Here is a 17111-nt window from a genome sequence, read left to right as displayed (position 1 = left end):
GCCGAACTGTAATCGGCTACCCCTGGGCTATTTCCTCCCGTCCACTTCCTATAGTACCTGGTCCCTTCCGTTACACTCCGGTCCCTCGGAGTACTCTGTCTGAGGGGCATTCCAAAAGCCCTTGGCCTCATCGCTCAACGGCAGGTCTGGGAACTCGTTGGGATCGTCCGCAGAGGGCAGCTCCTCCAGGTCGCAGGATCTGGGGGCCTCCTTTGGCCCATGGGGGTTGGAAGCTCTTAGCTCCTCCAGGTCGCAGGGTCCCAGGGTCTCTTCTGGCTTGCTGGGCTCAGGAAGCTCCTCCGGGCCCCAGGCAGTGGGCAGCTCCAGCAGCTTCTCCTCTGGGTAATGGTCAGGTGCAGGTTCAGGCCCCAGCACCAAGAGAGAGATGTCCTTCTCCCTCGGCCACCTTCCTCTGACTGAGTGGGAAGGCCTGCCTCTTTTACTTCCTGCTCCGCCCCACCTGCTTCTGGTCAGGTGTCACTGCATTGGGCTCCATGCCCCAGAGGGGGTTTGGCTTGCATTTGCCATCTATCTCCAAGGGAGGCCACATCCTGGCTACAGGCTCCACTGTACTAGGCACTCTAAAAATGTCAAACATAGAGTAGTTAATGGTCCCTGCTCCATAGAGCTTACAATTTAAACGTGCAATAGAATTTTAAAAAAGGAAACTTTCCTAACACCAGCTCTTAACCTCTGTAACAATCAAGGCAAATAATGGAAGCTTAAATAAAACTAAATGCACACTAAAACTGCATTGAATAATATACTAGTAAATGTACATTAGTGAATAATATACTTCCCATACTGGCTGGATTTAGATAGAAGATCGATCCTCTACTTCTAGATTTGATTTAATGGATACTTTAATGATAAACTTCTCCTTCCTAGCCAATCTATTTTAAATATTTTGTGTTTTATTCAGCATGGCTTTATGCCAATTTCAGTTGACCCGAAAGCAGAAGTGAAATCTGGAGCTAGTATATCCCTCAAAGTGGCAGAAAATCCTGGGGGTGAATAGAAGTGTCGTTTCTTGTTCGGTTTTTTTTTTTTTTTTTTTGGCTTGTGTAAATTTCTTCCTCACCACCAAGGTATAGTGGGATTCTAATCTATTTTATTTATGTTCTTACATTGTATCTGTCATTGTGGTATCTTTCTTTTACCAGTTTGGGGAACTCATGGTTGGATTTAGGGGTATGCGACCCAGGTAACTGCCTGGGGTGCTGGGCTTGGGGACCACTGGGCTTGGGGTGCTGTTTTTGTTGTTAGCGACAAAATGGAAAATATAATGTTTGAAGTAGAATGTTTCACGTGTTCTGTATGTGGATTCGTTTTTCACTAATCTAGAATGTTCTGGACCTGTAGAATCTCATGGAACCTTCCAGACTTTCTGAGAACTACATTTTCCTTGAACCTCCTAGAATGTTGTCAGTCATCCCTGGCGGGTATATAAGGAGCAGGGCATCACCCGTCAGTCAGTGAGATATAAGAATAATCTGAAGTGAAGTGAGAACCCAGCTGCGATGTTGTGAGCTTTCAAGGCCAGGATACATCAGGCATACAAATTGTGCATCAAAGTCATGAAATGGGCTACAAATTCAATAAAAAATAATAGGGCGAGAGCACTGAAGGTGTTCCTCACCTAGGGCACCTTTTGATCTAGGCCTGGCCCTGGATAAACTCATCTAAAATTTTGTTTTAAATCCACTCTGTCTTCCAACAAATCTCTTCTTCCACTGTCCAAATGAAATGTTAGAACTTCAGAATATAGTTCGTTTACAGCTATCACTTTTTGGAACATAATTTATATAATACACTTGATGTGATTGTGTAATTAAAAAAATATCCCTGAGAGAACGTTAATTGATCGAGTCTTGTGCTGCTTTGTTGTTGTGGAAGAGTCCATAGATTAGTGTTTTTGCCATGCCCTCTAGTGGCTGTTTTATTGCTCTCCTCTTCTAAATTTAAATTCTTGAATTGAGCTCTTCTCCAAATAAAAGCCAATAAAAATCTGTGAGTCGCAACATAAACTAAAACCATGTACTGAGCATTCTCATTTTCAGACCTTATGCTTCACATGGCACTTACTTGTGTTTATAATCACGTCATGATTGTTTTGCCCTATGCATTTCAAATAGCTGATGATAATTTGGTGAGGTATGGATTTTATCTAACTAATACATTTGAATGTTCAACTTTTATCTTTCTCATAAAGTTATATAATGTGAAGATGTCTGCAAAAATTGTAATATGATCAGCTGCTTAACTGCTTAACAGTCTTAACTCTTCAAATTGAATTGCATCTATTATATAACACTTTACTGTTAATTTTGCCACCTGTTAAATATTACTTGTAAATGATAACTGACTTACTACTTGAAGAAAGATGTTATATAAATGTGCCTCAAAGTATTTTAAAAACGATATACAATCAGGCAAAGATGTGAAGAAACCCTAAATCTGATCTGGAAAGAGTTGATTTCCCCCACTATCACTTTCATTCCTGACCGTTTAATATAGTATAAGAATCTTTACAGTAATGGTTAGGGGGTAAGGAAGAAAACTACTTTGTTTATTGCTTTTTCACTTTCTTTGGTGTGTGTGGGGGCAAGGGGTGGCTTCTGGGTGACACTGGAGTAACTACCCACAGTGTGACAAGGTGCTGCTAGTAGCTATAAATTGAGCCTTTTGGAAGCTAGCAGCCTGGTCACTTATAACACCAGGGCAATGAATGTAATTAGAATAGGAGGGACTTGGATAGTTTGGGTTTGGAAGGGTAGAAAGGATCACTTGTACCCATAGGGAAGGTAATGAGGTAATTAGCTCACCAGCAGGATAGGTCTGAGAATAAAGCAAGTGGTATAAAACACTGAGCCAGGGAGCAGGAAGTGGGGGATCCACATAACTGTTGCTATGTTGTGATGCATTTAGGACATAAACAGCAATAAAGATATTTGATGGAGATCCCCTGCTGGACTGTGTGCTGCTTAATTCACAAAGAGGGCTTACCAGCCAGTGTTTCCAGGAGCTGAAGGGGAACCCCATCACACACAACTTTTCCGCTGGTCGTTTCCAGCACCTTTCTGGACCTGGAGTGCCCTTTTATGTGTCTCCATTCTCCCACATCAAATGAAACAAAACAAACAAAAAACCCTACAGAAATCAAACCCAACCAACTCCCCCACCCCTGTGTTATTGATGGTTCATGGGATCTCTTGTTGAAATGAAATCCATTTGTGCAGAGGGATATATATTGGGCCTGGTGTAAACTGACCTGCCAGCAATGAAAAGGCTTTTTGAAGTCACACCCCCTTCCTTTCTTGGTGCCCACAGGGGAAACACAATTCTCTTTTCCTTTCAAGTCCACTTTTGACCATATGTTGGTCTTCTGACCTGTAGATACTAGCTAAATTGTGCAAGTCCTAACGTAGCATAACATTTTAATCAACATGATTTTGTAAAACCAAAACATCATTCAAGAGCTGTGTCATCCCAAATTAATGCCAATAAAATATATACTTCACCATAATATGATGTATCAGTTGGAATATGCTACATATTTTACAGAAAAACTATTTTAGAAATGTGTTTTAAAAATATTTGGGCACTTTTCCTCTGTCTATATAGCCAATCAGATGTAATGACTTTTGAAGTTCAGTTTCTCTCTCAGGACCTCTTAGGGTTAAAAGAAAGGGCTATATGTCTCATTGGCAACCCGGAACTCAACCTGTTTTTAATAGTACTATATAAAGTTCCCATTTGTAGCTCTGCAGGGTCATGATGTTATCTGTCCTTTTAAACCTGGTTCTGGGCTGAATATTGTGTCGTCCTACCTTAGACAGCATAATTATAGTGGGAAAGGAGAATGTTCTGTGGCAGATTTTATTTTATTTTTTTAATGGTGGCTGAAGTTACTGTAAAGTTTAGAATATTAGATTTAGATGGGGAATTGGATTAGTGGACACAGGCCATAAAACTTTCTTAAAATAATTCCCATTTGAATTGAATATTCCCTGTTTCTTGATGTATGATGGCCAAAAGCATATGATAAATTACATTTATCAATATTGCTACCATATGTGGGGCATGTATATTTATAGTATTTTCCACTCTTGTTTCTCTTGGCTTCTGTCCATTCTTATCTTTTATTTTTAAATAATAGAAATAAGAAAAGTTTTTTATTTCCTTTGCACTGTGACTGTTATCATAAAGATCAGTCAGCTGAGGACTGTAAGAGTCAAACTGAAAACCCTCTAATATGTTCATATACAAAGTGTATTCAGGAAGACCTTGAGAATGTTATACAAACAAAACTAGTAAAAAGTGACACCTCCTTGAATGTAAATTCCTTATGAACACCAGCTACATGGAGCTATATAATCACTCCAGAAAGATCCTGATTCTGCAATGTATCCATTAGTGTAGATAGTAGGCAAAAATGATAGCACTATACTTTGATCCTCATCTTGCGAATTCATATGCATGTGCTTAGCTTAGCCAGCATGAACAGAAGGGAGCAATACCCAGTGACAATCAGAAAGAAGCATTAGCCTAGACAAAAATATTCTAATTTTTAAAAAATTCATTTCACTTTTCTGTCATTGGCATCTGCTGCTCTGTCAGGGTTGGGACTGCTGGGTTTTTCTGTCTTTTACAAGTGTTAGAAGTAGGCAATAGGTTTCTCATCTGGATTTTCCCATCTTGGTACAGACTTTCTGATAGTGCCTTCTTACAGGCACTTGGTAAACTACACCAGTCTTGCTCACCAGGCTTGTTTCTATACCTAAAGCAGAAGTTTCCATGCAAGCTCTCAAAGAAAGCTCCTTTTTAAGATATTTTGCCATTTTCTTCTTTCTCCAGCATGGTCTCAGTCTGACAAGGAAAGGATCTTCAGGGAAGCACACTGTGGATGCCTGGGGACTTTCTTAGTTTTAGCAGTAGAGCTCTGCTCCCCTCCTCAGCAATTCAGTGACTGAAGTGAAGCCCAGGTGGCAATGTGAAAGGACTCATATTAGTGTGTTCAGCTCCATGTGGTAGCAGCCTAAGTTCTCCTCTTTCTCTGTTTCTTCAGTTCCAGCACCAGGGCAACCAGCAAGTTTCTTTTGAGAAAATAGTGGATTCCAAATGACTTATCAATAAATCCTCAATTTTAATTGCATTCATCTATTTACTCTCAATGATTGGAGGATGGTGTTTACTGGTTGCAATTATCTCAGTAGTTGAAAGCTTGATGGAGCAGTAGATTCCACTGATACAGAATGATAAAATTAGTTTCCTTACTTGAAATTTTGTCTTCCCAGAATGGAAAATAACTTATATTTTTACTTAAAGAAAAAGGATAACATATTTGGGCATTTGCAGTAACATCACACTGTAGGACTGTTAGAGTACTCAAAGGCAAATCAAAGTAATCATGTGACAGTTAAAATTAGTACCTAGCAATTTATTATAGTGCTTGCAGTTGCTTGTCAGATACATCTCTAATAAGCATTTACTAAGAAATCAAAAGTTCATTTAGTAAAGGCCCAGCTTCCTGGATTGTTACTGCATGCTAACTTCAGTCATGTGAAACAATGCTTATGCATAATACTATAAATCTAAAAAGCTTATATGCCACCCAAAACCAACAATAACAAAAAAAACAAAAACAAAAAAACAAAACAAAACAAAAAAAAAAACCAACCAAAAAAACCCCCCCAAAACCCCAACAACAACACCCTAGTAGTATTCCAAGGTTTTGCATTACTTTGACAATTGGGAAGTGTGGGAGCAGGGATTTCTGGATATCCTCATAGTAAGTAGCAGTCATGTGTTTAATTTGCTTCTCAAGTTGCTTCCTTTTTACCCTAATGCATCTGTCTTGCTTGGTTTGAGCTTTAGGTAGCTGGTTTATTTTCATATGGTGGCTTACTTCTCATATGTACTGTGCCATCTATGAGCTAGATTTGCTCTTATCCACTCAGAACAGAGTGAAAAGTTGGGTATTATTTCCTTTCCATTAATGCCCTGGCAATGAGTGTGTTTGGAAAGGGTGCAAGGGAGACTTTCATGGGGCTGCTAGTTTAGGGGGTCATGATCCATTTACAGCCAGACTGCTGGCTTTGGCAGCTTCTCAGGAGCTGTGATGGAGGAAGACTTTAATTGGTGTAGTGCCCAAGGTGCTTCTTCTGGACGCTATTTCTCAGGTTATAACAGCAGTCTTTTCCCTTAGGTCCTCTTCGAACTGCTTCCTTATAACGTTATTAGTGGCACTTCAGAGGGAAAGGGATATTTCCTCATTTAACATATCAGCACCACTAAAGACGTTAGGCTGACTTAGAGTGGTTTCTGACTGTAGAAGGAGACTGGTTGGGTAGCTCAACTTGAGACTGGGACATTCTACAAATACAGTACAAGCAATAGAAAGACCAAGGATAGTGTAGGCCCATTACTCAATGACTGGGGAAAGACAATGACATTTCCACATTTTATGTTAGAGGTGCTAAATAATCTTTGTTTCAATTTTCACCAAAAAGGTTAGTAGCAATTGGATGTCTAATAAAGTGAATGCCAGTGAAAATGAGGTAGTATCTGAGGATAAAATAGGGAAAGAACAAAATAAAGATTACTTAGACAAGTTAGATGTCTTCAAGTTGGCAGGGCCTCATGAAATACATCCTAGAATACTCAAGGAGCTGACTGAGGAGATACCTGAGCCGTTAGTGATTAATTTTGAAAACTCATGGAAGATAGGAGAGATTCCAGAGGACTGGAAGAGGGCAAATATAATGCCAATCTATAAAAAGGGGAATAAGGACAACCCGGGGAATTACAGACCAGCCAGTTTAATCTCAGTACCTGGAAAGATAATCTAGCAAATAATCAAGCAATCAGTTTGCAAACACTTAAAAGACGATAAAGTGATAAGTAACAGTCAACAGAGATTTGTCAAAAACAAATCATATCAAACCAACCTAATAGCTTTCTTTGACAGGATAACAAGCCTTCTGGGTGGGAGGGAAGCAGTACATATGATATTGCTTGACTTTAATAAGACTTTTGATACTGTCTCGCATGACCTCCTCATAAACACATTAGGGAAATACAGTGTAGATAGAGCTCCTATAAGGCAGGTGCGTAACTGGTTGGAAAACCCTTCCCAGAGGGTGATTATCAGTGGTTCACAGTCAAGCTGGAAGGGCATATTGAGTGGGGACCCGCAGGGATCAGTCCCGAGTCTCATTTTGTTCAATATCTTCATAAATGATTTACATAGGTTTACATAGGGCATAGAGAATATATTTACAAAGTTTGCAGATGCTACCCACCTGGGAGGGATTGCAGGTGCTTTGGAGGATAGGATTAACATTCAAAATGATCTAAACAAACTGGAGAAATGGTTTGAAGTAAATAGGATGAAATTCAATAAGGACAAATGCAAAGTACTCCCTTAAGAAGGAACAATCAATTGTACATGTTCAAAGTGGTAAATGACTGCCTAGGAAGGGGTACTGCAGAAAGGGACCTCGAGATCAGGATCATAAGCTAAATAAGAGTCAACAGTGTAACACTGATGTTTGCCTTTTTTTCTTTTTTTTTTTTTGCGTAACATTCTGGGATATATTGGCAGGAGTGTTGTAAGCAAGACAAAAGAAGTAATTTTTCCGCTCTACTTTGTGCTGCTAGGACCTCAGCTGGAGCATTGTGTCCAGTTCTGGGCACTACACTTCAGGAAAGATGTGGACAAATTCGAGCAAGTCCAGAAAAGAGCAAAAAAGTTATTAAAGATCTAGTAAACATGACCTGTTAGGAAAGATTGAAAATAATTGGATTTATTTAGTCTGGAGAAGAGAAGACTGGGGGGGGACATAAGTTTCCAAGTACATAAAAAGCTGTTACAAGGAGGCGGGTGAAAAAATTTTCTTGTTAACCTCTGAGGATAGGAAAAGAAGCAATGGGCTTAAATTGCAGCGAGAGAGATTTAGTCTGGACATTAGGAAAAGCTTCCTAACTGTAAGGGTAGTTAAGCCCTGGAACAATTTGCCTAGGGAGATTGTGGAATCTCCATCATAGTCCTGCTTTGAGTGTAGGGGACTGGACTAGATGAGCTATTGAGGTCCCTTCCAGTCCTACGCCTTTCTGATTGCTTGATTTAAAGGACTGGGGGAGAGGAGGAGAAAGTGGTGACAGCAGGAAAGGGGCAAGAGAGGACTGATGGGGAAAGTACAAGTTTTAAATTACGTCTTCACTGGTTAGCAAATATAGGCCACTTTTAGCTCTACCTTTCTATTAAGTATTTCCAGTGAAGGTTTTATATTATCTTTAAATATAATATTTATCCCAATTATAGTATAGTTTTCATAATAGAAGATGTGAACCTAAGGTGGCTACTGGACTTCAACGTCAGCTGGAAAGGACAGCTTTGCTAGTGAGCTGTGATGAAAATAGGAGGTCTCACTAGTTCAACTCAGCCATATTCTAATGGCAATAAATCATGGTAGGGTGTTTATTAATGGGCTAATGTAGCTAAACTGTAACCAAAGCATGCACCAGTAGCTTACTAATAAATACCAATTGAAAGTTATTTCTATAGTGGTAGAATAAAATCATTCCAGTTCTGTAGTTGCGTTGCTTTTTGTCATCACTTTAACAAAAAAAACACCACCACACACACAACAACATACACACACACCCCTTTCTATTTATGGAAAAAATCATTCTTGGCTTATTATTTTGCAGGAAAACTTTGAAGATGCCTTTGAAAGCATTCCAGTGTAAGTACAATTTTACTATTTATATTTATTTTTCATTTTTAAATATAGAGTCACGCAAGGTGCTAAATCATTGCCTGTTATGCACCACGTATTTGTGTGTGTTGATAAAATCAGCTACTTTACTTGCACACATATTCAGTGACTGTTTATTTTGCCATAAACAATGGTACACAGCAGGAGTTATAGCTTCTATGCCACCCTCCAGACCTACTGCTTGTGTAGACGGTGAAGCTTGAGTGACAGAAGAAGTATGGCCTAGGCCAGTTTTAAGGCTGCTTTAAGTTATACTGGGAGACTAGTGTATTGCAGAATGGGATCAGGACTAGGGCAGTGCAAAGGTCACCTTTACACTGGAGGAGAGGCTCAAGGGGGCAAAGCTATTAAATCTGGATACTTATCAAGGGGGTCTGTACCCATGGTCTCAGGAGAATAAGATCTGAAGTGTTCAGGTGCCTTAATCCTAAAGCCAACTTTATTAGGCAGTGCACTAAGAGTTCACAGGATGAGCCTCTGATCCCATCCTTCAAGGATTTGAGCTCTCTCTGGGAAGAGGATAATGCCTTCTAAAGCAAAGATGGGGTGGAGCAATAGATAAGGCTGCACTACTCTGAACTAAGGAGGAAAAGCTACTGTTACTAAGGGCTTGTCTACACTTACCTCCGAGATTCGTAATGCCTGTCGACTTCCCTGCTTCTCTTCTGTGTGCCGTCTTCACTGTACTGTGCCGACGGGAACCGTGTTCCCGTTGACGCAGCTCTACGCCACTTGAGAAGGTGGTCTTAATACGTCTATTTCTGGATCAACTGAGCAGGTCTTCACTGACTGCTCAGTCGATCCAGAGAAATTGATCTGATGGCAGCGACTTTGCTGCCATCAGTGTAGCCGTAGCCTAAGATTAAGAGAATGCAATTTGGGTAGCTGTTGTACTGAGCTCACTGACTGGCTCCAGCATTGTCTTCTACGTGAACAGACATGGGCAGAATTAAACAATCATCCACACTGTCATTGAACTACAGTCCACATCTAGATCTATGGTCTCTTGTGTTTCTTGGCATTCAAGCAGGACTGAAGGATGCTTGGACCAGTGTTACTGCAACAATGATCCTGGCTCATGATTCAAGTTCATAAATCTCTTGACAGGCCTCATGTGAGATGTCCGCTCTTCAGTTTAGAGAACTTCTACAACAGAGAAGTTATTAATCCCACAGGAGATAATGTTTAAAACTTGTTGTTATATAGAATTAGATACCCCTTAAGAGCATGCTGCAAAAGTAGAAGCTTCAGGTGGCACTCCTGTCACATAATCTATCGCCTATAATTTTGGATTTTTTTCTTCAGGTTCATCATACCAACCAGACACAGACACATCCTAAGCATTAATTGAATTATGAACTAAGGTACAGATCCTCAGATATTTAGGCAACTAAATCCCATTGAAACCAATGTTGCCTAAATACCACTGAGCATCTGGGCATAACATGCTAATCTTGAAGGCCTGTATTACACAACCATCTGTTGGCACAGATGAGGATCAGGATGTTTCAGTATCACAGGGCTATGGAAGCTATCTGGTTTTCACTTCACCCAGTGACTCCATCACTGCTGTCTTGCTATTGCCACTAGACTATTTCAGGCAATTCCAATTGGTAGATGGATTTTGTATAGGTCTTAAAGATCTTCATGTCAACCATACATGAGAGAGCCCATAAGCTTTTCAATATCTCAGAGATGAAGCAAAATTGGAAAGTGTTCCACTAATGAGTGTCTGCTAGGCCCTGAAAATTATTAGTGGTTTACCCTGTCCTTTTCCTGCTATGGTTCAAAGCCAATTGATTATATTGACAGCTGTGGCAGGGGACTGAGATTTGAGTAGCTACCCTTTTCTGAGTTCTCTATCAGCATTGACTGCGGCTGATAAAGATAAAAGATGGAAGCTATTTTGTTCAGTTTCTGGGCAATAGAGCAATAAAAATAAATGGGGGTCATTTGAGCAGAAGGCTTACTTGTGGACAACTTGCTTTCTGTTTAGACAACTATAGGGCAATTGTGGGTAGATATAAATTCTGTGCCTGGGACAGAGTCTTTCATTTGTTTGGCCACCTTCTTCAGAGAATTTGAGAGAGGAAATGAGACTGGATCCATTTAGCAAGATGTCCAAGTCATGGGGGAGAGATTCAAGATCCTTGGGCTTTTACAATCTGTCTTCCAGGACCAGAAGTCCTTAAGACACCCTGGATGCATTTATCTGCCCAGTACCACTTGTACCCTAAAGCCACTCTGACACTTGGAAGTCTCTGATTAAGTCTTCAGTCTTAGCTTCCCTAATATTATCTTTGGTTTCAGCTTTCAAACAGCAAATTTGATGGTGCACCAGAGGAGACCCTTCTCTGAATCTAGTTGCATGCTGCTATTCTTTCCCTTTGTCCTATGTGGATTGTCATTCTTGAGGCTCCCTGTATCACAGAGTAGAAGGAATCTGGAACTGTGGTTTGCCTGAAACAGTAGAGTGCTAAGCAGTTCAGTCACATGCTGCTGCTAGTTCTCGCTCTTCTCATCCTTTTTTTAACTGTCCCTCTTATGAGAAACTGCTTTTATTGCTGATATTTCCAGCAGCCAAAAAGAAAATTTTCATGCCGATTTGCATATGAATTTTAAACAATTACATATTGAAGTTTAAGCTCTATATGGTGACTTTAGAATACATCATTCCTCAGTCTATAGGACTGAGTCAAGACTCTTGACCTGGAATGCATAGATCAGCAACATGATGAAGTAGTGTACAAGAAGTACTTGAAATTCTGGGTTATTAAGCCATACCTGCATATCATCTTCCATATAGCAAATAGGTGTTTAGTTTCTGAATATGCTGACTCTAAAAGATTCCTTTAAAGGCATGATACGTCTATTCCCACTTACTAGAGCCTCTCCCATCCTAAGAACTAAACCTAATATTAAGATTAATAAAGGCCACTTTGAGCTATTGTGGGTGTATCTCTGAGAAACATTTCTTATACAACCAGTTCCACAAATGTCACTGGTAGTCATAACATGCGGGAATTTGCACTGGTATAATTTAAAATATAAATTTTAAACTGATCTAGTTAAAATAGTGTAAAAAGCTGTGTGGTTTCTCTTATTTCAGAATGAGTGTCTTATTTTGGTTTAGCTTTAAGTCAGTTAGGAACAGGTTTAACTAAACTTCTATAAGTCACTCATACCAAAATAAGTGGCCACACAATTTTTTGCATCCAATTTTAGTCAGTTTAACAAGATCAGTTTAAAAGCTGATTAAAGTTATGCTGGTGCAACTTTCTAGTATGTTCAAGCCCTAAGAGAATGTGTGAGATCGAAGTCTGGTGGTTTATCCTGCATATACAGTGTTTTGTAAGGATAACTGCATTTGTGTCCAAACCACTAGTTTCAATCAGAAGGGTTTCCAACAAAACTAGTTCTTCTTTGCCTGGCATTATTCACTAAATGTCGGAGCTTACTAGGAGAAACCAGGTTGCATATGTTAGATGCTAAATGGGTGATAAGTTATCTAAGAGGGTAAAATCCTTCCCTAAATCTCCAGGGCTCGCTGTGGTGTTTGAGGACAAGTCCAAGGGGAAGCCAATCTCTGTTCAGATTGGCTAAATGGATTAGATACAGTCTGTATCCAGATTCTTGTATAAGGATCTTTTATAGATGTTCAGTACCACAGGGGTGAAAGGTTTATTCAGTTAGACATAAAGCTGTGTTTATGGCATGCCTGAAATGTCTCATTTATAGGGGTTTTAAAGGGCTGTCATTATATTTTAAACCAAGAACGGATCATTATGATCATCATAGTCTGACCTCCTGCATAATTTAAACCACAGAATTTCTTTGTATCAAGATCAATTTCTTGTTACTTTGAGTGACATGTTTCCTTATATAGCCATGAGGACCCAAATGTTGAAATTTACAAGGGGGAAAAGGGGCATGTATGTGATCCTAACCATCACAACTTCACTTGTTGTTGTAAACACAACTATCAAGAATCAGCATGTAGGAATAAAATTGTAATTGTAACCCTGTAGCTTAATTCATATCTTTTAATTCATACCCTTATTTGTGTCAACCTCTATATGGTTATTATTGATATCATGTAACATTTGAATTTCTCTCAGTCATACTCCATATTGTGAATGTAAAACCCCATTTTGACTCTATGTACTCCATCTTGTGTCAAACCCTTTCTAAACCTTTAGATGAATAAGATAGTTATCTGAACAAGGTATGAATGGAGGGTGTATGTGTGTGTGAGTCAGACCCAAACTGCCAGCTTGTCTTGATGAAGTTGTCCTGATGAAGTGTGAAGTCCATCCTAGGCTGAAGAGTGTGAACATAGCCTCAAAAAGCAAAGAAGGATCCACCCCAGAAAAACTTAATCAAACTTAATCAAAGACATCAAAGAACAAGCTGAAAGTCACGTCTGCTATTGTACCAGCAATCAAGGGTCACAGAGAAGCGACGTGACACAGCAGAACTGAAAAACCTATAAAAGACTGGGTGAGATTTCAAGGCTTTGGGGGGAAAAACAGCGTTCTACATATCATCTAAAGAAGAGCGTCGGTGCGCGCCCGACAAGGACCCTGCTCTCCTCGTGCCCAGCTTCCCTGGCCAGGTAGCTGCCATGAGCCACGAACTCCAGCAACGAACCCTAGCTACGATCTCAAGCCACAATCAGGACTGGTAGCTATATATAACTATAGAACGCTTTCTGGTATGTTTGGGCGCGTGTATGTGTGTGTGTGTGTGTGTGTGTGTGTGTGTGTGTATGTGTAGGTTTAAGTTAGTTATTATTTTAGTTTCTGTCAATAAATGCAGCATACTGCCTTTTCCCCTTGAAAAAGTCCCGAGTGCTTAATTTTGCACAACAAGCACATTCCAAGAGTGTAACTTCAAAGATGACCTATTACTCACTTGTGACTGGAGTTTAATCTTCCTTTCTGTGAAAATTCAAGCCTCTGAAAGTTAAGTTCAGCATGTTCTCAGGGCATTAGACTATTTCTTCCCAACCCTTGATTCATGCACAAACTTGTTTTTCTCCTTTCCCTAGGGCAGTTAGAGATCCATGTCTTTTGCTCCCAGACTCAAATGAATTTTCTCTAAAAGCTTGGAGGCTCTTGGTTTCTAATGATTATGAACATTAGATTAAATTAAAAATTGTGGAAAAGTCAAGTCTCATCATCCCCACCCAAATTTATGCCAAAACCTGATATACACTAGCACATGCAGCTGGCCTTGCTTTTTGTTTGTGTGCACTTCCCCCCTTTCTCCCTCTCGAGTCCTTCACCTTTAGGAGTTTGTACAGAATACTCTTAATTTTAGTAACATTATCTGTCTCTCATCCTATGTACCATTTTCTCAGTTCCATCTAAATGTGTGGCCATAAAAATACCCTGTAGATTTCCTTTAGCTTGTCTTTGACAAGAAGTACTATAGTATGCATGTTTAGAATCCAATCTCTTAGAAATAAGCCATGCCCATAGAGAAAGTTCCCTAATCATTAGTTTTCTATAGCAATTTGTGATATGAAACATAGGATTGTGGCATAGTTGAATGTCAGAAATGTAGGGTGGTTTTAGTTTTTAAATACATTATCTGAAACAGAGACCAGAATGGAAAAAGTATTCTGGGATTTGTCAGTGTCTCTTAACTTTAGAAGTGCCAGTAGGGAGACGCATAATTTACTGGTATCAGTTATTGTCCCTCTTTTGCCTCTCCTTTCCCCACCCAAAGCTGGATATTACTAATCCATGATCCTACCAAAGCTGCTCTACACGGTATTACTGGGGTAATAGATTAAAGGCCAGAAGTGTTTAAAGAAGTTAAAGGTTATCCATGTAATCTCAGAAGTGTGGTTAAGGTTTCAGTTATACCTGCACGTGTGTTTATCTGTCAGTGGATAAAGTGTTGAGAAGCAGCAGGGGGGAGAGGAGGGGGAGAGACCTTAAATACAGGTTTTGCCTAAGACACTGAGGAAAGTGTGTATTGATGGGGAATCCTCAAACTTTCCCAGGGGGTGGTGCAAGACTGAATCTTTAAATACACCTATAAGCAGTTTAAGCTTTTTCTTATGTTTGGTACCTGGACTGTTCAGAGTCAAACAGCAAATCAGTTATCAAAAAGATGGATATATGAGATAAAACATTATAGGTCTATGAAAGTCAAGTTTAGAAGAAAAGTTTTAAAAGGAAGTGAAATCTAACTAAATAGACGCATTAGAAAATGGCAGCTGGCTTGGCCTTCTGTCCAATTCAGAGAAACCATATTTGGTTTATGAAGCCTACAAGAGGAACCAAATTAATACAACTTGAGAAATAAGCAACTTAAACTGGCCTTATTTATGTCTAAAGTTACACCATTTGAGATTTCTGCATTTAAAAAGAAAGAAAAATTGCAGAAAAGATATGTTTGTTGCTTCATTTCTTAAGAGAAATTTTCCTATGTTTTGGCTATAAACTTGCATCTTAAAATACCTGTTTTAAAATAGTTTGTGTGTGGAGGGCTTATATAAAATAATGGTAAAATGTGCAGAAACACAAAGAACAAAGTTTTATAATCTGAGAGTTCACAATCTAAACTTGGATAGGGCCTATGATTTTATTCAGCATTGCATCATCTTGTGATGGCAGGCTGCCACAAGGGGAAGAAACAGGTACAAGAGAAGAAATGTATCTGAAAGGACTGTATGCCCTGACACAGGCTCATAATCAGACAAAACAAAGTATTTGTGCATGTTCAAGTGAGGAGCATTCTTCATCCTTGGCAATGGGACGCACCATTTAAACAACAGGTTTTATTTAAACTTGATTAATATGAAGAATTTGCATAGGTGTAAAAACTATTTGTGTCCAAAGGTTCTTCCCTAGAAAATATCAAAATACCCAATGCAACTTCCTGAGTTTTGGAAGACTCAGATCTTTGAGAAGAGAAGTTTAGACACTCACACACATTAATTTATCTGCCATTTAACTTTTACTCGAGTGACAAGATGGGTCTCTCTCTCTTTATTTTTTTATTTATTTTTGTTTAATCAACAAAACAATGTGCACCAACTACACTTTATATTTCCATCAGAGGTGCTTGCCAGTGTGCCTTGGTTGCCAAGAAGGCTAATAGCATATTAGGCTGCATTAGTGGGAGCATTGCCAGCAGATCAAGGGAAGTGATTATTCCCCTCTATTCGGCATTGGTGAGATCGTATTGTGTGGAGGAGGATGTGGAGAAGTTGGAGAGAGTCCAGCGGAGGGCAACAAAAATGATTAGGGGGATGGAGCACAAGACTTATGAGGAGAGGCTAAGGGAACTAGTTGTTTAGGCTGCAGAAGAGAAGAATGAGGGGAGATTTGATAGCAGTCTTTAACTACCTGAAAGGGGTTCCAGGGTGGATGGAGCTAGGCTGTTCTCAATAGTAGTAGGTGACAGAACAAGTAGCAATGGTCTCAAGTTATAGTGGTGGAGGTCTAGGTTGGATATTAGGAAAAAGTTCTTCACAAGGAGGATGGTGAAGCACTGGAATGGGTTACCTAGGGAGGTGGTGGAATCTCCATCTTTAGAGGTTTTTAAGCTGCGGCTTGACAAAGCCCTGGCTGGGATGATATAGCTGAGGTTAGTCCTGCTTTGAGCAGGGGGTTGGACTAGATGACCTCCTGAGGTCCCTTCCAACTTTAATATTCTATGATTCTATATCAAACATGCCAAATACCACCACTAGCTGGTTAAATTTTAAAAATACAAAGCTGAAATATGGGCTCCTGTGCTCGTCTCCAAAACTAGGTGTGTCTAACTTCTCCTTTCACTATTATATTCCCTGAATTCTAAATCAAACATTAATATGTATTTCACTGCAATATTTTGACACTGAACTTTCTAAACAGATAGCTTTACTTGCTATGCATTTGAGTTTTCTTTTCTTTTTAATTCACTTCCCTTTTTTTGTTTTTCCTACAATCTGCCTTTCTGTCTCTCTTGGTGTTTCAGTTTTTCCTATAATGAGCTTCTTTTTTCCAATTTTTTTCCATCTAAATTTCTCTGTAAGAGAGGGCTGAATCCTCTGGCCATATTTTCCACCTAACATATCTGTTATGGGCCTTGCCACTTCAAACCTGTTAATTCTGGGAAAAGTAGTCCAGAGGGGTGAATGGCAGCTGTAGTCCCAGGGCACATGATTGGGAGCAATCATGTGACCTACAGAAAATAGGTTATAAAACACTTTTGTATCTCAGGAAGGAATCAGGAGTCATATAGGGAGCAGAAAGTGTTGAGGTAGGCTCTTCCTTCCCTGTCCCTCTCATTTACCCTAAGTTACTCCTCCTGAACTCATTCCTTCCC

At 39.6% G+C, this 17111-nt stretch overlaps 1 protein-coding gene across 1 annotated transcript in view; it reads left to right on the top strand.

The window, feature by feature from the left end:
* The window catches only part of TTC39B (tetratricopeptide repeat domain 39B), a 115211-nt gene that overhangs the window by 36001 nt on the left and 62099 nt on the right, over positions 1–17111 (top strand). The window contains exon 2 of the mRNA XM_067553437.1: positions 8716–8750. Coding sequence (XP_067409538.1) covers positions 8716–8750 — 35 coding nt within the window. The remainder of the gene's footprint in view (positions 1–8715; positions 8751–17111) is intronic.

This window comes from Emydura macquarii, unplaced genomic scaffold, assembly GCF_026122565.2.
Source record: "Emydura macquarii macquarii isolate MOO-44397 ecotype Brisbane River unplaced genomic scaffold, CSIRO-AGI_Emac_v2 contig_1451, whole genome shotgun sequence".
Lineage (NCBI taxonomy): Eukaryota > Metazoa > Chordata > Testudines > Chelidae > Emydura > Emydura macquarii.
The sequence above is the reverse complement of the archived record's forward strand: the minus strand, read 5'-3'. Positions and strand labels throughout refer to the sequence as shown.